A 25557-nucleotide genomic window follows, 5' to 3' on the forward strand; every position below is an offset into this window, starting at 1 on the left:
TATAACCCAGAACTCTTATTCTGTACTTAATATTTATTTGCAGGATAAGTGTAATTCTGCTATTAAAAATAGTAAGGAACAGATGAGTGGCTAAAGAAACAGTGGTACATCTACACAATGGAATACTATGCAGCTGTCAGGAAAAATGGAGTCATGAAATTTTCCTATACTTGGAAACTATTATGCTGAGTGAAGTAAGTCAGAGGGAGAGAGATGGTCACAAAATAGTCTCACTCATCTGTGGGATTTAAGAAAAATAAAAGACAGTATGTTAATACCCAGAGACAAATAGAGATAAGGGCTGGAAGACTGACCCACAATACGAAATTTAGCACAGAAAGTGATGAGAAAGAACAATACTAACAACTATCATGACAATGGTAATGTGTGTGAGAAATAGAATGCCTGTCTCAAATATAGACAGGGACTGGGAGGAAGGAGATGGGGTTATTTGTGAGAATATTGCACTGGTAAAGGGAGGGGGGGGTTCTTTTTATGACTGAAACCCAGCTACAAACATGTTTGTAATCATGGTGCTTAAATAAAGATATTATTAAAAGAAAAAGAAGAACTAGTGAGAAAGATTCTTCCTATTTGCCGGAGCTGCGTAAGCCATTTAAATGGACATAGATAGTGACAGGTGTGATGTTTGAACACTGTATGCATGCCTGAAAATTATCATTAATATTGTGAGTTATGTACTTAAATAAAATTAAAATTAAATTAACTGCACACTGACTAAACTTAATTAAGACACAAAATTAAGATGTCTCCCATGGACAGAAATATTACTAACCGACTCAAAAAACAAATATATTGTTCAACCATCAATATTGGTTTGTGAGATCAATCTCACCTAATCTGATGAGAGCAGGCTAATTCCTGAAATATGCAGAGTTCTTCCAAATGTTAGAAAAGACAAACAGCCCAAATGACACACAACAAAAGATAGACTTGTTAAAGAGGAAATGCAAATTGAGAACAGGCATCTGATGTAACTGGTGGTAGAAAATAAAACAAAAAAGAGATGAGCAGAAATTTGAAAAGAAACAAGTGCTTGCTGCTGAGGCTGCAGGCCACAGAGTGCCAGAGAGGCTCACTTCTATCCCTCTGGGGAAAATCACTGGCCTGTTTAAGTTTTGAATGCACAGACTTTGGACTTGTAGTTTGGAGGCTTTTCCCTAGAGTAAGTATGAGTGCTCACAGCCTGCCTCTCAAGGGTTCAAAGAGCAAATTTGTGTTCTGGTCAGTGGGAATGAGAGTCAGTCTGCAGAATGAGCTAGGCCAAAGCTCACCATTGTGAAAGATTCCCCCTCCCCCGAATAGTAAGGCCCTTAGAAATTACTAGGAACTAAGTTGACATTCAGCCATTGTTCAGGTAAACTCCTTTTTTCCACTCAGTTCTGGATAAACACTGGAACTACTTGGTGTTTCTAGATTTTACTCAAAAAGATGTGGATGGACGGACACCACACACAAACAGACACACACACACACACACACACACACACACACTTTACTCAAAAAGATGTGGATGGACGGACACACACACACACACACATTTCCTGCACACACACACACACACACACACACACACATTTCCTGCCTTCTCTAGCCTATGGTTGTCTCTCTTTTTTTAATTCTAGTTGCTTTTTGTCTATTTCAAAATTGAGTATATACTCAGTTTCACTCAGTCTTTGGAGACTTAACTGCTTGTTATTTTTCTTTTTTCTCTGGTCATGGGACAGAATAGATACTGAGTAACATTCTGTTAAATGGAAAAAGCTTGTCTCTATACTCACTCAGTTTCAAATTTTTGTCAGGTCCATATGAAAATCGTACTGTCTTCGAGACTTTGGACATTGGCTGGCAACTTCTCCGAATTTTCCCCAAAGAAATGCTGAAGAGAATCCCTCAGAGCACCCTGAGCGAATTTTACCCTCGAGACTCGGCAAAGCATTAGCTGCTACTTTCCTGATTGACTGTTGTGAAATACTGGTTCTGTTTTCTTTATTCCTTTTACACCCCCATCCCCATCTTTGTGTTGGAGTTTACTGTGTTACCCTGTAATTAAAAACAATGAATAGGTAACATTGTGCTAGTGTTGCAATGTTTTAAATAACAGAGTTTAAAATATCCCTTGTTCACAAACTTGTATTTTCAAATTAAAAGAAAAAGAAAACCTGTTTTGCACTATGACATGTTAACAGAGGGTATAAGTTCATAAAGTTTTTGCTAGGATACTGAAGGCAAAGTGGGAAGGAGAAAGGTCTTTGTATAGATATTTTAAATTCTGTTAGACAGCAGCCTTTGGAAATTGCCCTATTTGGTCTTGCTTTCCTGGCCTATCTGCTTTTTCAGGTAGTATTGTGACACAAGTGATAGCATTGAGAAGCTTTATATTTAAATCATGCTCCATCTTGTTATGAACCTTAAGCTGTCTTCTCTGCTCTCCTGCGGTCCATACTGATATGTCTCCTTGTGTTGTTACTTGAATGCAGTAGCCACTTCTCTACTCTGTGCATTCCATCTTTGAAGTTGTGTGAAATTCTTCACTTTCTTCTCTTAGGGGTGGGGATGGTGTCAGCATGATTATATTTTAATGTGAAAATGTGACATCTGGATATAAAATTAAAATAAACAAATTAAATCGAAATTATCTAAAGTGAGTTTGTATAGTCATCAGAAAAGCAAGAGCAGTAGGTACATATTGTCTCTTGAACCTGTAATTGAAAGAAAGAAGGTAAATTGCATCCTGAAAGAAACTAGACTTGAAACAAGTCAAATCTGAAATGGATATCTAATGTTTAAAGAAAATATGTTGGTTATATAGCACCATGCTATTGGAATCATGGTGGCCTTCCATCTTCATCTTTAAGTAATTTTTAGGAAGGAACCTTGGTTGAAAAGGCCCAATTGTGGCAAAACCTGGATTCTGATTGTGGTTATACTAACTGGACTCGGTCATTTAACAGACTTGAATCTATATGCTTAAATTTCTTTTAAGGTTATTTTAAGTATTAGAGATTTTGCATATAAGATACAGTGCAGATTTGCTTGTTTCTCTTACATAACATATAGGACTCTGGATAGTTTAAAATAGCACTCATTATTTTTCAGTGAAAAACTTTCTGTGCAATAATACCTTTATTGTACCAGAGTTAACTAATTAAAGGACAGTTAAAGTGATAATCTAACATGAACTCTCACTGTGGTCAATTTTTTTTGTTGCTAAGAAAATAACATTACTAGGAGCTACCACCCCTATAGTCCAAACTCCTCCCCACCCCAGGAAAGGGAAGTTTTTTCTTTTTAGTTGGTTTAAAACATTTGAGTGGAGGGACCAGAGAAATAGTAAAGGAATTAAAGCACATGACTTGCACATGGCTGTCCCTGATTAATCACTAACCCCGCAGCACCTTCCTTTGGTCTTCATACTGAATTGCTTGCCCATTTGACCAAATATTGCCAGAAAGTGTCCCAGACCTCCTGAGTACTCTCTGGGCAAAACCTTCCCACACCCCCTGTAAAAGTGGGTGGTGAAAATTTATGTCCAAAAAATAGACTAATTAAATATTTATTGACGCAGTTGGCTGTCACTTGAGTTGTAGAGTTTATTTTATCCTCTTTGAGCCCTAGTTCTTGTCCAGATTGATAGTTCCAACTATCATTATCATAGTGGACCTTCTCTATGCTAACTTCACTCATCATTCTTTGTGGCAAGCTTCCTACCATGGACTAGTCCTCCTGGCTCTCATCTCTTTTTTCTGGATTTCATTATTTATTTTTAAAAGAAATTCCTTGAATAAAGATCTTTGAAATCACAATGGCTTCCTAGAAATACTGAGCCCAGAATAGTCTCTGAATGCTATGTTCCCCCCCCCAAAAAAAAAATTCATGTTCCTTTCTCAGTTACTATCTTTATCCAAATCTTATTTTTTTTTTCAATTTGAGGTTGAACATCTGCCTATTGTTCAAGCAAAACACATGCTTCCTCAGCTGCCCCCATTTTCCATATATAGTGGTAACTGAGTCAGTGGTTACATACAGTAAGAAATCCTTTCCAGTGACTAATTAGTCAGTCATTGAGCAAGAGTGCAAAACCTATCTACAAAAAAAAAAAAATAAAAACTTGTACTTGGGTACTTGTACTTGGGTAACCTAGGAATTGTTGATTCTTCTTTAATCTGTCTTCCTATATAAGGAAAAGCCTCTGCCTATATACCCGTGAGCCTGAAGTGACAGACCACTTAGTTCCAAAGATTCTATTTCCAAATGCCAGGGCACTTTATAAATTTAATGAAATTGGGCCATAGTTCAACAACAAATCTCAAAAAGAATGACGAACAGCTGAATCTTACAAGGTGGGTTCAATCTATAGACTGAAAACTAGAAAGACACACACACCCCAGATAACCCAAAGCCCCCCCCCCCACACACACACGGCATTTTATAAATTTAACAGCTGAATCTTACAAGGTGGGTTCAATCTATAGACAGAAAACTAGAAAGACACACACACACACACACACACACCCCAGATAACCCAAAGCCACACGCACACACTACAAAGCCCACATACACATCCGCCATCTTGCCAGCAGGCAAATGACCCTGCTCCACAACTAATCTTCAAGAGAACATGATGTTACTGAATCTTCCCGAATAGATATCTGTGCTGATAACTCGGCCTTGGAAATGGAGGCAGATTGATTCCTCGTTCTGAAGAAACAGCAGCCTCCAGCCCCATGCGACATTCTCCAACATATAAATGGATCTGCAACTGAACATTAAATGGCCAAGACACCAAATTGCTCCTGCTTCATAGCTCTTAGATTGTAATACTGCTGCGAACTGCGCAACACCTTCAAATTTTATGGTAATCATCCCTTTATGGTCACAGTAAACCGTAGGGAAAAGTTGGGAAAGTTGCTTGGGAAAAAGCCAAGTTTCATGAATGAAAACTACCTAGTGCTAACCAATTGAGAAGGCTCAACTAGCACTAACTAGCCCAGTAAATCCTCAGACAGTGACTTTAGTAAAGCTATTATGGGATAAAACATAATTATCACAAATTGACTTTTATTGACCTATGGTTTGATAATTGCCTTTTGTTAGCAATGATAAGATATAAATTGTTTTGTATCTGCTAAAGAGGGTAAACTGGGGTAGTGGATGGGAAACTGAGGAAGGGACATCGATGGTAGGAAGGTCACACTGGTGGTGGAATTGGTATGGGGATGTTTTATGCTTGAAGCAACTATATTATGAACAACTGGTAAATTACAATGTTAGAATAAAGAAAACTTAAAATAAGAAATTGAGCCAGGGGCCGGAGCTGTGGCTTGGAGCAGTAAGGTGTCTGCCTTGCCAGCGCTAGCCTAGGACGGACCACAGTTCGATCCCCCAGCATCCCATATGGTCCCCCAAGCCAAGAGGGATTTCTTCAGGAGTAATCCCTGAGCATCACCGGGTGTAGCCCCCAAAAAACAAAAACAAAAAGGAAAGAAATTAAGCCAGATATACAATGAGTAGGTGCTCTCCTTGCTGTGGTCAGCCATCGGGATTTGATTTCCTGGCATCACATATGGTCCTCTGAGCATAGAGCCAAAAGTAAGCCTAGAGTACTACTGGGTTTCACACTCCCAACCCCAAATTAACAACAACAACAAAAATTGTGTTTTGTTAAAGGTTACGTAAGGAACGGCAGAACATGAATTAGAATCTAGACTTTTGGTGCCAAAGCAATAGTATAGCAAACCTAAGTTTGATTTCTGGCAGCCCAAATAGTTCCCTGAGCTTATCAGTAGTAATTACTGAGCACAGAGCTAGGTGTAACTCTTGAGCATTGCCCAGTGTGGAAAGAAAAAAGAATCTGGACCTTTGAAATTAGTACTTTTATCATAGCATCATGGTAACATATAAAAGTCACACCATAAACTGAAATGACATTCAGAAATTGCATATGGCTCTGGAAATCGGGGTTTTATATTGTGTCTAAAAAGTTTCAGCATTTTATGAAACATAATGCTCTTGTGAATGTAAATAAGAGGCCCAAATGAGCTAGCATGAAGAACTTGGGGAGTCCTTACAAAAAGGTAAGAGTGTGGAATTGGATAGGATTGTATGCACAGAAAATAGTCTCAATGCGTTCTAAACTCTTGTATTCTCCATTTCCATCAGAGGGCAGCAGCTCTTAATTCCTGAAAAAGCATTCTTTATCTATAGCACGAGGGCTCACTTGAACCAAATTTGTTAACATATTTTTGCTTGTGTTTTCAGTGTTTTGTTTGTTTTTAGTTTTTTTTTTTTTTTGCTTTGACAGAAGAAGGAGGAGATACAACATGCTGGGCTTTAGCAATAATACAGTGTTTGTCTTGAATAAGGTTGACCGAGGATCAATCCTGGGTACCAAATATGATCCACTGAACCCAGCAGCACTGATCCCTGAAGCTCAGAAACAAAACCAAAAAAGGGACGTGCTTTAGTAAAATATAAACCAAAGTGGGTATAAGGATCTCAAAACTATAAAGTTTGAAGATCTGGGTTAGTGTCACAGATTTATCTGTCCAGGGGCCGGAGCGATAGCACAGCAGTAGGGTGTTTGCCTTACACCAGGCTGACCCAGGATGGACCAGGGTTCAATCCCCGGCATCCATATGGTCTCCAGAGCCTTCCAGGAGTGATTTCTGAGCGCATAGCCAGGTGTAACTCCTGAGCATCACCAGGTGTGGCCCAAAGACAAAAAACAAACAGATTTATCTGGTCCAACTCCCCTGAGGATTAATTGTCCTTTTCATCATCTGAAATATAATTTCAAGTAAATGTGTTAAGAGGCAGTTTACCGGGCCCGGAGAGATAGGACAGCGGTGTTTGCCTTGCAAGCAGCTGGTCCAGGATCTTAGGTGGTTGGTTCAAATCCCGGTATCCCATATGGTCCCCCGTGCCTGCCAGGGGCTATTTCTGAGCAGACAGCCAGGAGAAACCCCTGAGCACCGCCGGGTGTGGCCCAAAAACCAAAAAAAAAAAAAAAAAAAAAAGAGGCAGTTTACCTAAGGATAACTTTCTCTGATAATTAAATATGCTTCCTAAGTTAAGATAAACTTTGATTTTAGCCTCTATCATTTTACATTATGGTGTTCTTTGTACCTCCAGTGTTTTTTCATATAATTACCATCAAGAGATGTGATTCCTCCTCTTCTAAATCATCTGCATAAATATTTTTATTTCCTTCGGCTATCATTTAATTTGTAAGTGATGGGGTTTCTCATTTCTTTAATAACTGAACAGGATTAGGTCTTAAATCTAACCTAAAACATTTTTTGCATTTCTGTTATACGCTTTCTGCTATGAGAAGTTCTCCAAAATGTCAAGTTTCAACTCGTGAGGATAAATTTGATTCTGATCAGGTCAGAATTGAACATCAAGTTCTCTTTTATACCAGGATTCTGACAACTGGAGACCTCAAGATTTCTGAATTACAACATTATATTTTGTTTCTATTTTTATATTACCCCAAGTTAGTGATGCTGGTTGAAGTCCCCCAGCTGACTTATGTAAAGTGGGGAGGAGAAAGGCCATAGCCCCAAAAAAGGAAATCTGTAACTTTTTCTCTACCCACCTCCAATACCCAGGCAAGTGCCCAAGAGTGCCTAGTGCTGTGAACTTTGTTCTGAGAAGAAAAGCAAAGTCAGGTCTAGGCTTTGCCCAGGTCTTTTAGGTCCATCACCTTTCCTCGCAGAAAAGAATTTCAGGAAAAGATGAGCAGGACATGAAAACATTTTATTTGGAGTTACTGAGGAAGGGGAGGGAGGGGATAGGAACAAAAAGAGTAAGTATTAACACAGTCAAGAGAAAGTGGGCTTCTCCAAAGGCAGAGAGAACCCTGGAACATAATTTAGCATGAAAGTAGAAAGGTCCCCTCTTAGGAGGGGAGATTTGAGCCAACTGTGTTCAGGTAACCCTATAACCAGGCAGCATATGTGGGCACCTCCTTTGTTCTAAGCTGATGTTTACAGTTTCCCCAACTTCCCCACATGGGGTTTTCCAATTAAGTTTTGTTTGCTAGGGAGGTTGCCAAGGGGTAGTTGATGATTCTATTTGCTTTTCCTTTCCTAGTCTTTGTTCCTTCTGGAGCTTTACCCTGCAGGGCTCCAGTCTTCACTGGGCCTGCAGTGGCTTCAGATGAGACTCATATCAATGATGAAGTAACTCTTCCAAACCTCGTCTCTTGGTTTTATCACATCTCAAGAATTCACTGCGGAGGTGGGAGAGGGGAGTGTCCTGCTTACTTCAATTCTATAAAGTATAGTGGATAGGTTCTTGCCTTGCATGCAGCCAAGTTCAAATTGATCCCTCACATTCCTTCCAGGAGTGATCACCAAGCTGTCAGTCTTTGTACTTCCAGGTGTGGCCCAAAACACTAAATCAAAACAAAATTTTGGCTTTCTTAATGTACCATGAATGGAATTATGGTTCCCAAAGCAGTATGTCTTAATAAAGTACTTTCATCTCATGATTCACTACTTCTCTTTGGTTCAACTGCTTTTATCAGAACCACAGGGAGAACTCAGATAACTGCAAACCATTCTTGTTTCTTCTTTCTCTTTGCTACCATGAGACCTCAGGAACTGGAACATATGCAGCTGAGCCTCCTTTAAGGATAGGGAAGGAACCTAAATTAAAGAATGAGTCAGGCTAGAAGCTCCTTTATACACAGTTTAAAGGCTGGAAGTTTATGTGCTTGACAGTGACTTGGCTTAGAAAAAAAAGTACTTTGTGAAAATATCTAGCAGTACATTTTGGCAATGATTTTGTAAGATTAAAACATGAGGGAAAGATGCTTTAAACCATAAGGGCTGCCATGGAGAAATTCATCATAGGCTTGGAAAATCTTCTGAGAGTTATGACCTGAAACACTGGGTCTATGGACCATTAGGTCATGCAGGAAGGTTACTGCTATGTGCAGTTTTGGATTTTTTTGTTTGGGGCCACTATCTGCAGGACTCAGGATCTTACTAGTAGTGCTCAGGGAATCATGTAATACCAGGCATTGAATCAGGCTTCCTATATGAAAAGCATGTGTGTATTTTTTCCAAATAGCAGTTCTAGTTACTATACAATTTGCCCATTTAAAATGAGAGCTGAGGGGCTGGAGAGATAGCATGGAGGTAAGGTATTGGTTTGAATCCCAGCATTCCATAGGTCCCCCGAGCCTGCCAGGAGAGATTTCTGAGCGTGAAGCAAGGAGTAATCCCTGAGAGCTGCCGGGTGTAACCCAAAACCAAAAAATAAATAAATAAATAATAATAATAATAATAATAATAATAATAAAATGAGCTGAGGGGATAATATGGCAGGTAGGTCTTGTTTGTGGCTGAGTTCAATCCTCGGCATTTTAATGTGATCACCCAAGAGCATCAGGAATAACTGCTGAATGCAGAGCCAGGAGTAACCTTAGCACTGCCAGGTGTGGCCTAAAAACAAAACAAACAAGAAAGTGCCATTTGCTGATTTTTAGAAGCCACAGAAATGTGCAGCGTTATGTTTCATACTATTTTCTGTGTTTTTTTTTTGTCTAAAAAATAGTGCACATTATAAATTGAAAATAGCATAAGTTATAGCCATTGGCAACACCTTACCCTAGAGTACCAGTTATTTACATCTCATGTGAAAAGCAAGCAAGAGTTTTGGCTCATTGCTGTTTCCAGTCACCACAGGACAGTGTCATACTATCACAAGCTTTGGAAAAGATTAAAATTCCAGAGTTTCCTGTAAACCCTGAAAGTGCTCAAGGAACCAAGAGAAAGCTTTGCATGGAGGAGACCCCAGTTTTATCTCTAGTGCCCCTTATACAGAGATAGAAGTAACTTCTGAGCACCTCTGATATGGCTCAGAAACAAACTATTTAAACATTACAAATTTGGATTCAATTCTATTGAGTGTATATTGCTTTTCACCATCGTGTTTAATTGTAAGTTACGACTTTGTAAATCTGAGGTCACCTTCAAGTTGGTCCCTCTGGATTTGCTTATTCTGGATGCTTGATATGAATGATATCATATATACATGTGGTCATATGTATTCCACTCTATAGATATACTATATTTTGTTTATTCATTGACAGAAGGGTTTGGGTTGTTTCCACTTTGGGGCTCTTTTCAATACTACTGCTATATATTTATGTGGACATAAAATTTATTTGTCTTAACTATAATAGAATGGAACGGCTGGATTCTGGGGGGACTCTTTTCCTCTTGTAAACTTATTAGACTTTTCCAAAGCAACTGTATCACATTTTTGAGGCAGCAAGTGTGTAGGGATACCTGGTACTCAGGTACTGTGAAATGGACAGGAAATTTCTCTGGTTCTGCTCAAGGATTGCTCCCAGCACTGTTCTTAGAACCAGAGAAAGCAAGGAACAATAAACATCAAGACCTTCAAAATACAAGGCCCACCTAAGGAACTAAAATCCTCTTTGATCAGAATCTACATTTTAAAGGATCTCTGGGTATTCTATCAATATCAAAAGAGGAAACTATAGAGACAGTATAGCAGTCAGGTAGGGGCTTGACTTGCTATGGTTAGATCTTATTAACCTAGGTCAAAGCAATAAATAGTGGGTAGAGTGCTTGCCTTACTGGCAGCCAACTGGGTTCAATCCCACATATGACCCCCCCAATCTGAACCAGGAGTGACCCCTGAGTGCAGAGCCAGGAGTAAGCTGTGAGTCTTGCAGAATGTGGCCCCCAAACAAAAACAAAACAAAACAAGATCTTAGCATCCCATATGAGCCTCTGAGTACCACCTGAAGTGATCCCTGAGTGTAGAGCCAAGAGTAAGATCTGAGGAACTCTGGGTGTGTCCCCCCCAAAAAACAAAACAAAACAAATCAAGACTCTTTCAGTGGTTTCAAGCTCTTTCCCATAGCAACACACTTTAGTGGGGAGGTTGGGGAGAAACGGTATCAAGCAGACGAATTTAGGAAATCTATGAAAACTTTACATAGACAATTTCCCCCATTCTGAGAGTTATCTGCATCTCTGCTTAAGATGTGTCATTCCTTTCTTTTATGTTACAGCACACATTCTTCATCTTGGTGATTCACCTGCAATGCTCCTTGCAATTTGTATTTGTCTCTGTCTACTCTGAAGAAGCCAACATTCTTTTTTTTTTTCTCTCTTTTTCTTAGAGGATGTCACACCCACTGTTGTTGAAAATTTACTCCAGTCTTTGCACTCAGAGGTCACTGCTGGTGGCTATGGGGACTACAATGTCTATTTTGATTCTGTGAAATCCTCCCTTTCTTTTTTTTGTTTTTGTTTTTGTTTTTGTTTTTTGTTTTTTGTTTTTTTGTTTTTGGGCCACACCCGGCAGTGCTCAGGGGTTACTCCTGGCTGTCTTCTCAGAAATGGCTCCTGGCAGGCACGGGGGACCATATGGGACACCGGGATTCGAACCAAGCACCTTTGGTCCTGGATCGGCTGCTTGCAAGGCAAACGCTGCTGTGCTATCTCTCCGGGCCCCAACATTCTTTTTTTGTTTGTTTTTGTTTTTGTTTTTTTGGGCCACATCCGTTTGATGCTCAGGGGTTACTCCTGGCTACGTGCTCAGAAATCACCCCTGGCTTGGGGGGACCATATGGGACGCCGGGGGATCGAACCGTGGTCCTTCCTTGGCTAACACTTGCAAGGCAGACACCTTACCTCTAGCGCCACCTCACCGGCCCCAGAAGCCAACATTCTTGAGTACATAACTCCCCACCCCAACCCTGCTATTTTTAAAGTAGAGAAATTTGGCTTCTTGCCTCCTTCCTGAAATTCTTTTCTGAAAGGACAGGTAATGTATTAAACTGGGCAGAGATCAAGATTGACTTATTTTTCCTGAAAAAAGAAAATTTCTCACTCAAGCCTGAGGTATATATAGGTGGGTTGGTCACAAAGAACAAGTAGGACTCAGAAACAATGGATCAGGAGTAGTTTGACTGTCAGGTGGAGTTGATAAGGTGTAAGCATCCATGGTGACGACTGGTTATAGCAAGCTATCAGTTACATCCTAACCACCACCACCCTCCCCAGATATTTCCCCTGTGATTGAGGTGGGTAAAAATGTAAGCAGTAGATTTCCCTCCAGAAACAACTTTCTTTCTCCACTTCATATAAGTTGTCTGCAATACTCAGGGGCAACTGTCTTGAGGACTGAGTAGGAGCAATAGTTGTAGTAAAGCAGTCCAGGGCACCAGGGTTTGCTCTTTGGTTTTGCTCTTAAGTGAAAAGATGGCTGCTCTTGCTTCAAACAATTTTGCAATACCAATCTGGTGGTCCCAAGAATAGCTATTCAACCAAGAAACTCTGCTCCACCCACCTTTATACCCATAGTTCTCATTCATAGCCTTAGTTCTCATCTGTCTAACAAGATCGTCATCCTTTACCCTAAAAAGAATACAAGAAAAAGCAATGTGTTAAAGCTTAGTCAACCATTCACTATGACCTTGGGCAAGTTACTTTACCATGAACATTCATCAAATGAAAACTATCTCATCAGCTGTATTAAACATTAAAATGTAGTTTTATCCATTACAAGTATCTTTTTTTCTTTATAAATAAATGGGAGAAGGCCTTACCTAGAGATGCTTAGGGATTACTCCTGGCTCTGCTCAAGGGCCACTCCTGCAGAGATTAAGGGGCAATCTGGGGTTCCAGGAATCTACTTGAAATAGGCATGAACAAGACAAGCACTTTACATGCTCTTTTACTTTTCTAGTTCTAAGATCACAAAGTTTTCTAAGAAAAGCAGTCTTCATAGTTAAACCTTGTTCTTTTTTTCTCCAGGGAGGGTTGGGCCACACTCAGGTTACACCTGGCTCTGCACTCAGAAGTGACTTCTGGCAGGCTTAGGGGACAATATGGGATGCAGAGGATTGAACCTGTGTCAATCGTGTGCAAGACAAACTTCCTACCCACTGTGCTATCCCTACAATCCCTCTGTAACCCCACCCATCATTCTTCGTGTAACCTTACCTACAAGAAGGACCCTCCCATTTTTGAGAGGAGAGATGGCTGTAAGACAAGTTAGGATGCAGGGCTGAATAAGGATCCAGCGTAAATGGTTATGGCAGGCCACTCATGTTGGCTAGGGCATGAATAAAGTTGATATTTCCTGGAACCTGTCTGTGGATGATTTCCTCGCCTCTATCTGAACCTGCTGACATGCCGGCTCAAGGGAGTTGGATACATGTGGTTCTGGGCAGGAGGAGAAAGACCTCCATCACCATCCACCACCATCCAAGCCCATCCAAAGGGCCTATTTATTATTTAATTCTACATCCCTCTACCTCATTTTTAAATCATACTTTATAAAGTTATTTTCAGGGGGCCAGAGCGATAGCACAATGTGTAGAGCATTTGCCTTGCATGAGACAACCCAGATTAGATCTCCAGCATCCCATATCGTTCCCCCAAGTCTGCCAGGGTTGGTTTCCGAGTGCACATTCAGAGTAATCCCTGAGAGCCACCAGATATGGTCCCAAGACAAAACAAAACAAAAAACAAGTAAGCATTTATTGGGGACAGAGCAATAACACTATGGTGAGGGAGTTTGCCTTGCACATGTCCAATATGGATTTGATCCTTAGCATCACACCACATATGGTGCCCTGACACTGTGAGGAGTAACTTCTGAGCGCCAGTGGGTATAGCCAAAAAACAAACAAACAAAAAATTGTTTCATATACCTTTTTGATTTTTACCACCACTTGATGTAGAAGGATGAATCCCTCTCAGACTGTTTCACCATTGAGAAAATTAAGATTAATGACTACATTTCTCTACAGCCATGAAATAGTTCATAATGAAATAAGCTGTTAGGCTGCAGGCTTCAGAGTATCGATCAGAGCACTGTACCCTCCAAGAGGGTGAAGCTTTCAGAACGGCTGCCTTGGTTTCATGCAGCTCAGCCTGCCTGGAAAAGGTGTCAAGGCTTAGTTCCATGACTCATAGTTTGGACATTGCTGATGTCTCATTGCTAACCTGCCCTTCCAGAGCCAAAAGACTGCCTGCCCTGCTTATAAAAGAGGAGAGACGGGTTACTCCTGGCTCTATGCTCAGAAATCGCCCCTGCCAGTCACAGGGGACCATATGGAATGCCCGGATTTGAACCACCATCCTTCTGCATGAAAGGTAAATGCCTTACCGCCATGCTATCTCTCCGGTCCTGACTTGAATCTTTTTATCCCACTCCCCATTTTTTTTATTTAATTGTGTAAATTAAAGGTTTACAACACAATTATTTAATATATGTATAGAAAGAAATAATTGGCATGCCACAGTTATAACTATCATCACCAGACATACTTTTATTATTTTTTTTTAGCTTATGAGAATAGGTTATACTCCCAGCATTCTTTTAAATATGCAATACAAAATTTAAAAAAATACAGTAACTGAAGAGATATTACAATGGGTAAGGTGCTTTCCCACACAGCTGATCTGGGTTCAATTCCCTGCACCCCATATGGTCCCCCAAGCCCACTAAGAGTGATCCTGGAGTGCTAAATTAAAAAAGATTAAGCTCTGAGCACTCATTTGTATGGCCCCAAAACAAAACAACAAAAGATATGAACTACAGTCCTCAAATTATAAATTCTATTTTCAGTACTTACAACTGGAAGTATATTTTTCTGCTTGCTTCACCTATTTATATCATATGTAAGTGTGGTTATACACTATTTGCCTTTTTTCCCCTCCCTCCCCTTCTTTCCTTTCCCTCCCCCATACATCCCCTCAGCTCCCCTCACTTCACCCCTCACCTCCTTTCACCTCTCCTCTTCTTCTGTCACACCTTTAGTGTTCAGGGGTTACTTCTGGTTCAGGCTAGCATATGGGATGCCAGGGATCCAACTAGGGTAGGCCACATGCAAGCGCCTTACTCATTGTACTATCTCTCTGGGGATAAAGAGAGATACTATCTATGACTACTTTTTGTTTTTTGTTTTTTTTTTTTTTGTTTTTGGGTCACACCCGGCGGTGTTCAGGAGTTACTCCTGGCTGTCTGCTCAGAAATAGCTCCTGGCAGGCACGGGGGACCATATGGGACACCGGGATTCGAACCAAGCACCTTTGGTCCTGGATCGGCTGCTTGCAAGGCAAACGCCGCTGTGCTATCTCTCCAGGCCCTGACTACTTTTCTTTTTACCCTTGCCTCTTTCCTGTAGTTTCAACAGTTCATATCTTAAGATATTTTCAGGGGCCGGGAAGGTGGCGCTAGAGGTAAGGTGTCTGCCTTACAAGCGCTAGCCAAGGAACGGACCGCGGTTCTATCCCCCGGCGCCCCATACGGTCCCCCCAAGCCAGGGGCGATTTCTGAGCACATAGCCAGGAGTAACCCCTGAGCGTCAAATGGGTGTGGCCCAAAAACCAAAAAAAAAAAGAGATAATTTCAGTGTTCTTTTAAGGACGTCCTCTCCCATCAGATTGGGTATAAGGGCCAGATTCATGTTCATTTAAATATGTGCCAGGCTGAGATACAAACATTTATATGACTCATTTGTCTATGGTACACTATGATACAGGCAAAACTGTGATGCTGTTTGACAAATAAGTGGATAATTAAAATTATGAGTCTGCTCATATTGCCAGAGCTCATATAAGACCATTTTCCAAAGATGGACAATGCTCCCTCTGTCTCCTGCCTCTGACATCACTGACCGGAAATAACTCTTTAATTCTCAGGTAGCACATAGCAAGATTTATTTATTTATTTTAGAGATAATTATTTTCTTTTTTTATTTAAACAACTTTATTACATACATGATTGTGTTTGGGTTTCAGTCATGTAAAGAACACCACCCATCACCAGTGCAACATTCCCATCACCAATGTCCCAAATCTCCTTCCTCCCCACCCAACCCTCGCCTGTACTCTAGACAGGCTTTCTATTTCCCTCACATAGCAAGATTTAAACAGAAGGCAATCTTTATCTCCCATGGCACACAGCAATAAATAGTGATTTACATATTTCCTATGCCCTCACATACTACCAATGTAGCAGGCATGATTATTCCTATGACAGATGAGAAAAAACAATCTTCCTTTAGATCCACATGGACAAGTATTGGCAGCTTTCTCTGATCCCAGAGCCACATAGTGGGTGGCAGCTTTGACCCTGTGGTTTTATATATATATTTGGATTTTGGGTCACACCCGGCAGAGCTCAGGGGTTACTCCTGGCTCTCCGCTCAGAAATCGCTCCTGACAGGCTCAGGGGACCATATGGGATGCCGGGATTCTAACCACCGACCTTCTGCATGCAAGGCAAACGCCTTACCTCCGTGCTATCTCTCCCTCCAGCTGACCCTGTGGTTTTAAGTGGAGCAGCACAGGTACTCTGTTCCCCCCTCATCTAGCTCAATTCTTACCACAGCCACAAATTTCTTGTCACCAGGCCTGACTTCCTAGAGCTTTATGCAAGTCGACTGCCTGTGAACAAAGAGCCTCTGGTACTCTTCCTCCCCTCCTCCAGTCCCACAGCCCAAAGGAAAGGGGAAGCAAAGGGGAAGCATGGCCACAGCTGCTGCCCAGCACTTTAAACACTGGTTTCCTTAATCCCCTCTCCCACTAAGTGGTGATTATTACCAAGGCAGCCTGGGGGCCTGATCCTTGCAGCCACCTGACCATCCAGTGGGGCACCAGGGAGTGGGAGCAGGTGGTAGGGCACGTGCATTTCCTTAGCACAGATGCCAGGCATCAATTAAATCTGGAGAGCTTCCCAGGCAGTATTTGCACTTCAAAAGGGCAGCCCCTGTCTTCTCTCTGGGGGTCTGAGTCTATTGAATAAACAGAGTTCCCTTGAATGAGATCTCACCAGGCCCATTAACATTGAGGGTATCTTTTCAAACAGCTACAACCTACTCATACAGGCTAATGTGTCTGGTGCAATCTTTGCTGGGACTGATGAGGTACTCTGGCATTTTACCACTTGTAATATGTCAATCTTATTTAACCTCAGTCCTCCAATACTCAACAGTTATGTACCTTCCTTTTCCAAAAGAAGTATGTATGTTGACCTCTGACTCAGGCCAGGATCAAACCTGGATTAGTTTCATGCAAAATAACTTGTCTCCAGTCCCAGGCAAGTTGACTTTTGAGCATTTTAGGAAACAAAACTTCTTAAACCCCACTTCTCTTGCCAGATCAAGACCTCTGCTGGAGATCTACCAAGCAACATCCAAGGTGTCTTTTCAAAATGTTGGTCACAGACCAGGAACTTTACCCAATGAGCCAGAGTGCACACTGGAGTCCCAGGTTGGGGGGATACTGGTGTAAGGAGCTGAAGTAGCCCCTGATGCTGCTTAGCATGACTGAAGCAAATAAAAAGGAAAACAATCTGCAGATGTAAAAAAAAAGAAGTCACCTCAATAGACATAAAACATTAATATAAAAAAACATGATATTATTGGAAAAGTAAAAAAAAAATAAAAGGAAAAGAAAAAAGTGCTGCGTTTAGGCATGTTCAAGATATTCTGTAAAAAAAAAAAAAAAAGATATTCTGTAAATGTTCCTTTCTCCCTTGTAAGTTACCCATGTTTAGGAACATTTGGTTCTTGCCAGTGGGTATGACTGAATGTCCACATGATTTAGTCCTGGGGCCTTCCTTGAGGGGTTGGGGGCTGGATAGTTAGGATACTATCCAATTGAGGGGTGGAGATACAGGAATCAGGTGGGGAGCCAAGGAAATCAGGCAAAGAGAGGAAAAGGAGAATTGAACAGTGATTGAAAGCCATGGGAAGTGGCTCTGACCTCTACACAACTCCTCCCAGGAGCTTCCGCAATTCTCTATTGGGAAACAAAATTTTCTCCTCAGCTTCCAGCTGAGTCTCACACTGAGAACTGCTGTAGGCATGAGGGACATCTAGGCTATATTCCCAGTTCTTTCTAGGGTAACTGACATTTAAAAGGGCCAAAGGTGAGGTGATGAAGGGGGAAAACTTGCCTGTGTTAATCACTCTGGAGTTTGGCTTGTTTCTTGTAGAGGTATCAGGATAGAATGGAAGAATTGGAGTGTCTTCCCATATGGCAAAAAAATCTCATGGGAATTTTTTTCATATGCATACAGATAATGAAAGCCCTCTTATCTGTGTTCATTTGCCCTGAATTCTGTTAGTGTTACCATCAGCTTCTTATAACATTGTTTCTGTTATATTTGTTAATATATTTTGATATAATTTGTTGAAGGTCAGTAACAGAGGGACTCCATTCAATCTGAAACAAGGGACCAGAGCAACAGCACAGTGGGTAGGGCATTTGCCTTGCATGAAGCTGACCCGGGTTTGATTCCCAGCATCCCATAAGATCCCTAAAACTGCCAGGAGTAATTTCTGAGTCCAGAACCAGGTGTAACCCCTGAGTGTCATCACTTATGACCAAACACACACACACACACACACACACCCTGAAACACACCTTTTGTTGCCTCTATTAATGCTTCAGCCTCTGCCACTCCTGGCACAAAAGGATAAAAGAATTCTTTTACATCCTGACTGTGTCTATTTACTTCTCACCCTCCCTTTGCACACATTAGGACAGAAGACTAAGTCAGAAATTTTGAAGCCCAATCTTCCTGAACTGGGGTAACTCCATGGGATTGGAGAGTAGATCTAGGACCTGTATCTCTGTAAGATACACTCTGAGGTGATAAGAACGCAGTTCAGGAATGGGGATGGTTCAAAGACTTAGAGCAAGTGCTTTGCATGTGGGAGTACCAGACTTGATGCTCAGTACCATATGGTCCTCCAAGCACTGCCAAGTGTGATCCTCAAAACAATGATACAATAAAATCCATGGACAGAGGCACTTACTCTGTTTATTTTCCATTTGGGATCATAATCTGGCAGTGTTCAAAGCTTACTACTGACTCAATGTTCAGGGATCACTCCTGGTGTGCTTGAGGAGCATATGAGGTGCCATGGATTGAATTTAGGTTGGATGCATGCAAAGCAAGCATCTTACCTGCTTGCTTTTTCTGGTCCCAGGTGCACCACTTTGGGGACGCCATTCACCTTTACCTTTCAGAGTACTAAAGGTTTGGTTCCCCTTGACTTGGAGAAATAAAAACAACTTTCAGACACCAGGTCAGTTGAAAAATTAATTGTTTTTAGAAAGGATAGTGGAAGATGACACCCAGCTATTAACACAAACCAAAAGTGTTCCTCCATCTTCCTCTTTTTTTGTAAATCTCTTCTTTGATATGTAAAGCCCACCTGGATAGGTACTTTTGTCTGTCTCTCAACCTTCCCCCTTTTGGTAAATTGGGAATTGGTTTAGTAAAGAAAGAGTGAGTACTGCTTGTTTCTGAGAGATACCACCAGAACCAGACAGACTTCTGAATGTCTTGGTTTATTAATCCTTTGCCACAAGCCTGCTTCTTCAGACCCTAGGTTGAAGACACGTTGCCTGGAGTGATCTAACAACTCTTGGATTTTATTTTACAAAACAGAAAGGGAGGGAGAAAGAGAGGGAGAGAAAAAATGATCTGGTAATGATTTCACTTACCTATTAGCTAAAATAAGGTATTTGGGGCAGCAAAACCACATTCACATAACTTTTATTGCAAGTTGTGCCTTGTTTTTTGTTTGTTTGTTTGTTTATTTTGTGGTCACACTCCAGTGATATTCAGAGCTTACTCCTGGCTCTATGCCTAGGAATTACTCCTGGCATGCACCAGGGACCATATGGGGTGCTGGGGACCAAACCTAGGTTGGCCATATGCAAGGCAAGTATCTTACCTGCTTCAGTCCACAAATTATCCTATTTGTCACTGGTTATTGTTTTTAATCTCTTACTGTACCTATTTTAAAATTAAATTTTCTCAGAGATATCTATGAAGAGGGAAAAACTATCACTTTTTTAGGATTTGGTGCTAATTGTGGTCTGTGTGATCTCAGAGTACTGGAGTCTTGGAACATGTTCCCTATGGAAGAAAGGGGACTCACCATACAATATCAAGCTAGAATTTTAACACCAACTTTAAGAGGCATTGAAAAGCTAGGGAAAAGGGGAAGTCTTATTTTTATGGCTTTACTTTCTGTACAAGAAAAGTTGGTTCAGTAGATTTTATCTGGGATAATAGTGGCTTTAAAAAGCTAAGTAGGAAAAAAAATCCTACTAAACACAGATAGATTACATAATGAAGGAAATGTGAACGTGAGCATGGGAACTTTTTGCTTCTTATATGCTCAAGAAGCAGGAGGTGGCTGAGGGAAGTATTTGGCCTGAGGAAAGCAAGGCTCTGAGCTTTCCTGTAACTGTATCTCTGAGAAACTAGCTTTCCCTTGGGGCAAGGCAATTGGCATCATGATAGCCCCTTGTGCTTTCTAAGGATAATTTTTAAGGCCTTGCCAGAAGGAGCTAGAACCAAAACTTCTCTTGAAAACATCTGCTTCCATAGATGTATGGCAGGGGAGCTGATGGGGGGAGTTTGTAGGACTGGATGGCCAGCAAAGGACCTCAGATGTTCTCAGGTGCCTTGTACCCTGTGCACAAGGGGCTTGGATTAATGATGATCCCTAAGTTTGCTCTCAAACTGGCTTTTGGTTGAGCTGCATATCACCCCACTCCTCCCACCCCAGGAATGCTGATAAGAGCTGGAGCCAGAGCAACTCAGGCTCTTCAGCTTGTTTTACTTTTTGTTGGGGGTGGTGGTCACAGATGTGGTTACGCGCACCATCTCAAGGAGTGTTCCTGAGTATTGGAGGACCATGCCATGCAAGGGTGAGGTAAGTAGGGGGATCAAACTCAGGCTTTTACTGGCAAAGCATACATCCCAACTCTTGGAGCCATCTCCCCAGTTCTCAAATTGCTCTCAAATCGTTTAAGGTAGAAAACAACACAAACTTCTGGGGCCATTCTGATGGCCAGTGGGGAACCAGCAAAACAACCATAAACAAACTGACAAGCACATCCCATTCCCCTTCCAGCTCAAACCCAGCCATCTCTGTAATTTCATTTTTCTCTAGTTCAAAAAGAAAAGTATCAGAAATCCATTAACCTACTTAGGGACCACCCATCCCAGTCTAGTCACACTTCTGAAAGCTGAGTCTGAAGACATGAATTTCTGATGCTTTAGTTGGAAAACTCTATCTCTGACATAGAAGGCTTCCTGGTCTGTAGGCAGATGATGAAAAGGAATCAAGCAGTGCTTTTCTAGCCTCTGAGCACAGCTCCCTCATGTTTAAAAGGCAGGGTGTCCTTGTAAAGGAAAAGTTATGAAACAAACAGGCCTGCAGATAGGTAGGGAAGGGACCCCTAAGGCAATGAATCCTTGAGACTTAATAAAACCAGGAGGTTTGGTGGAGTTACTTCATCATTGATAAGTCTCACCTGTAGCCATAGTAGACCCTGAGGGGGCTGGACTACCTATGGGAAAAGCTCCAGAAGCAACAATGATTAAAAAAGAAAATTCAAAGACCATCAACTACCTACCCTCAGTAACAACAAAGGGGCTCTTAGCTGTGTGGAAAGCCCCACATGAGAAATGTTGAGAAAATCCTATAAACTCAACTCAGAACAAAGAAGGTACATACATTACATGTGCTACCTGGGTACATGTTACCTAAACACATGTGGCCTGCATTTTTCTACTGAGATTGGAACCTTTCTATTTTTTTTTTTTTTTTGGCTTTTGGCTTTTGGCTTTTGGGTCACACCCAGCAGCACTCAAGGGTTACTCCTGGCTCCACGCTCAGAAATCAATTCTGGCAGGCACGGGGGACCATAAGGGATGCCAGGATTCGAATCGCCATCCTTCTGCATGTAAGGCAAACACCCTACCCTCATGCTATCTCTCCGGCCCCCTTTCTATTTTCTTGTAGGTTTTGAGCCAGAGTTCTACCCATCTTTGGAGAATTCTTCATGCTTTTTAAAATACATTACTCATTATTCTCTTTCTTAGCTCTCCTTCTCCTTCCTCAGTACCTCCAAATAAAATTTGTTTTCACTTCACTGCTCAAACCACACCCCCCCCCCCAATTCTTTTCTATGAGAGAAGACAAAGAGACAAAGGACCAGAGAAAGACCTTGATAAGGTCTAGGGCTGACTTTTCTTTTCAGAGCAAGTCCCACAATCCTAGATTTTCGAAGCTACCTCCCTGAGAAGTGGAGGTAGGTGGAGAGGGAGCTGCAGATACCCTACTTGGGGAAGTCACCTTTCTTCTCCTCACTTCACATAAGTCACCCACAGGCTTCCACCAACATCAGATACATGCAAAATAGTATAGTGCAAAGTCATCCCATGGGCTGTAGCCAAAAAGTCTAGCTCCCTACAGGCTAAAGGCTAAAGGGCAGAAGCCCTTCCACTCCCACCCTGCCATTCCAGTCCATGCCATTATGCCTCAAAGTCAGTCAAGCAAAGGAATTCTCAGGCTTTGAGCCTCAAGGCTATATTCCCCATCTCAAGCCTCAAAACCTAAGATAACATGATAGGCCAATTGTCCTGAAGACAAGCAAATTTGGAACCTGCATTGATTACATGGGGCAATAAACCCCTCATTTAGCCCTAATTGGGGCAGAGGTTAAGGGCAGGGTACACAGTAGGAATGCTACAGGTGTGTGTGTGTGTGTGTGTGTGTGTGTGTGTGTGTGCGCGCGCGCGCGCGTGCTCACTCTCAGCTCAGAGTACAGACTAGAATTTGAGCTCTCCCCTTGTCATACAGCTTTGGTCAGTGTCATAGCAGGTTCAGCACAGGGCTGCTCCTCCTTAGCCTGGTAGATACTTGTTTTTTTTCTTCCCAAGCTATTCTCTCTTACCACAGGTGGTACCCCACAAGTCAGTCTTCTGGAGTTAAATGCTGAGGTACAGAGGTGTGAGACCGAGAACTCAGCCCTTAGATGTATGTGCAACTTGGTGTTGAGCAAGGCCTTGGGAGCCCTGTTTTGAAGGAACAGAGTCTGAGCCCTGGTATGCCATGCCATGTGCCATGCTAAGTGCCCCTGCTCAAGGAGCACAGTTAGAGATGTGTGGGTTCAGAGGTGAAACACCCAGAATTTTGTTGTACCATAGAGTAAGTTTGAGCACAATGAAAGGAATTAGATACTGCCATCTCTACCCACCCCTCATAGCACCAAACCAGGTGTATGAGCACCACAACTAAATCTGTGTAAGATCCACAGACCAGGAATAACTTCTGGTCATTAAAATGATAGCAACAAGTTCTTATCTAATTGGGATAAGAAGCCATAAATTTTATAATACAGGGGCGACTTCCACCATGAACATTTGCCATGAGGACTAAATTTAGAACTCAAGTGATCAGACATCGATCATCCAACCCCAAATCCTGGATCCCAACCTTAGAACTGGCACAGTTCCCTGCACTAGCACCAGGAATCAAATCCCCCCACCCTGGGGGAGGCCCTAATACTGCTCTGGCACCAACTTAAGTCAGGGTAGGTTTATATAACACCCTGATGAGGAGAAAACAGCAACAATATTGATCTAAGAGCAGGTTGCCTACCTCATCACCTAATAGTGAGATTAAATCAGAAGACCTTCCATCCTAGGATCAATGCAAAAACTAAGCTCTCTAATTACAAAGGACTGACTTTGACAAACACAACTGAGAAGAACCATAAAGAGCATGAGGTTTAACAACTAACATGTCCAGAGCCTGTAGTTGGTCTCATGACAGCATGCTCCAAGGGTAGAGACACCCTGTATCTCTTAGGCCAAGGGAATTTCCTTTCTAATTTCCCCAAAATTTACTGCATCTATGCAAAAAAAAAAAAAAAAAAAAAAAGACAGAAAGAAAGAAAAGAAAAAAACAAAAAGAAAGAAAGATGGAGCCAGAGAGATAGCATAGAGGTAGGGTGTTTGCCTTGCATGTAGAAGGACGGTGGTTCATATTCTGGCATCCTGTATGGTCTCCCGAGCCTGCCAGGATTGATTTTTGAGTGTGGAGCCAAGAGTAACCCCTGAGTACTGCTGGGTGTGACCCTTCCCATAAAAAGAAAGAGAGAAAGAAAGAAGAAAGAACGAAAGAAAAGAAAGGAAGAAAGAAAGAAAGAAAGAAAGAAAGAAAGAAAGAAAGAAAGAAAGAAAGAAAGAAAGAAAGAAAGAAAAGAAAGAAAGGAAAGAAAGAAAGAGAAAGAAAGAAAGAAAGAAAGAAAAGAAAGAAAGGAAAGAAAGAAAGAGAAAGAAAGAAAGAAAGAAAGAAAAAAGAAAGGAGAAAGAAAGAAGAAAGAAAAAAAGAAGAAAGAGAAAGAAAGAAAGGGGGCTGGGAAGGTGGCGCTAGAGGTAAGGTGTCTGCCTTGCAAGCGCTAGCTTAGGACGGACCGCGGTTCGATCCCCCGGCGTCCCATATGGTCCCCCCAATCCAGGGGCGATTTCTGAGCGCATAGCCAGGAGTAACCCCTGAGCGTCAAAACGGGTGTGGCCCAAAAAAACCAAAAAAAAAAAAAAAAAAGGAAAGAAAGAAAGAAAAACTTGCCACACCTGCTCCCCACTTTTTTTTTTTTGGTTTTTGGGTCACACCTGTCAGCTCTCAGGGGTTACTCCTGGCTCTATGCTCAGAAATCGCTCCTGGCAGGCTCGGGGGACCATCTGGGATGCTAGAATTTGAACCACCATCCTTCTGCATGCAAGGCAAATGCCTTACCTCCATGCTATCTCTCCAGGCCCTGCACCCCATTTTTTTGGGGGGTGGGCCACACCCGGTGGTGCTCAGGGGTTACTCCTGGCTGTCTGCTCAGAAATAGCTCCTGGCAGGCACGGGGGACCATATGGGACACCGGGATTTGAACCTTTGGTCCTGGATCGGCTGCTTGCAAGGCAAACGCCGCTGTGCTATCTTTCCGGGCCCTTTAATGGTATTTTTTTTGTAATTCCACTACCATTTAGTTTTTTTTTTTGTTTTTTTTTTTTTGGGTCACACCTGGTGAGCTCAGGGGTGACTCCTGGCTCTATGCTCAGAAATCGCTCCTGGCAGGCACAGGGGACCATATGGGATGCCAGGATTCGAACCACCGTCCTTCTGCATGAAAGGCAAATGCCTTACCTACATGCTATCTCTCCGGCCCCATACCATTTAGTTTTAACAAGACATGTTAAATAAATTATTCATATCTGCCGAGAGGCAGGCTTGGGGGAATGTGGGAAACTGGATAATGGAGGGAATGTTACACTAGTGTTGGGATTAGTGTTGGAACAATGAATGTCAGAAATAACTGTATTATGATCAACTTTGTAAGATATGGTGTCTAAATAAATTATTTTAAAAATTAGTCAATAAAAATAAAAAATTAAAAGTTCTCTGCACTGTGAAATGACAGCTAAAGAAAGAAGAAACTATATTGAATGGGAGAAAATATTTCAATCTGATAAAAGTCTAAAATAGAAGACATACAAAGCACTCACAAAATCCAACAAGATTTAAAAATAACCCAAACCAAATAATCCCATCAAAAGGGGAGAGAGACCCACATACCTCCCATCTTTCAGAAAAGCTTGGTAGCTGTAACATGCCCAGAAATGCAGTTACCATGTTTAAACTTAACTGTCTACATAGAT

The 25557-nt window shown here is 41.7% G+C and overlaps 1 protein-coding gene across 1 annotated transcript in view; it reads left to right on the forward strand.

Annotated features, from left to right (window-relative positions):
• Positions 1-2656, forward strand: part of ATP6V1B2 (ATPase H+ transporting V1 subunit B2) — a 32459-nt gene extending 29803 nt beyond the window's left edge. The window contains exon 14 of the mRNA XM_049770958.1: positions 1824-2656. Coding sequence (XP_049626915.1) covers positions 1824-1963 — 140 coding nt within the window. The 3' untranslated portion in view covers positions 1964-2656. The remainder of the gene's footprint in view (positions 1-1823) is intronic.
• The last annotated feature ends 22901 nt before the right edge of the window (positions 2657-25557 follow it).

Source organism: Suncus etruscus, chromosome 3, assembly GCF_024139225.1.
Source record: "Suncus etruscus isolate mSunEtr1 chromosome 3, mSunEtr1.pri.cur, whole genome shotgun sequence".
In the NCBI taxonomy this organism is placed as follows: domain Eukaryota; kingdom Metazoa; phylum Chordata; class Mammalia; order Eulipotyphla; family Soricidae; genus Suncus; species Suncus etruscus.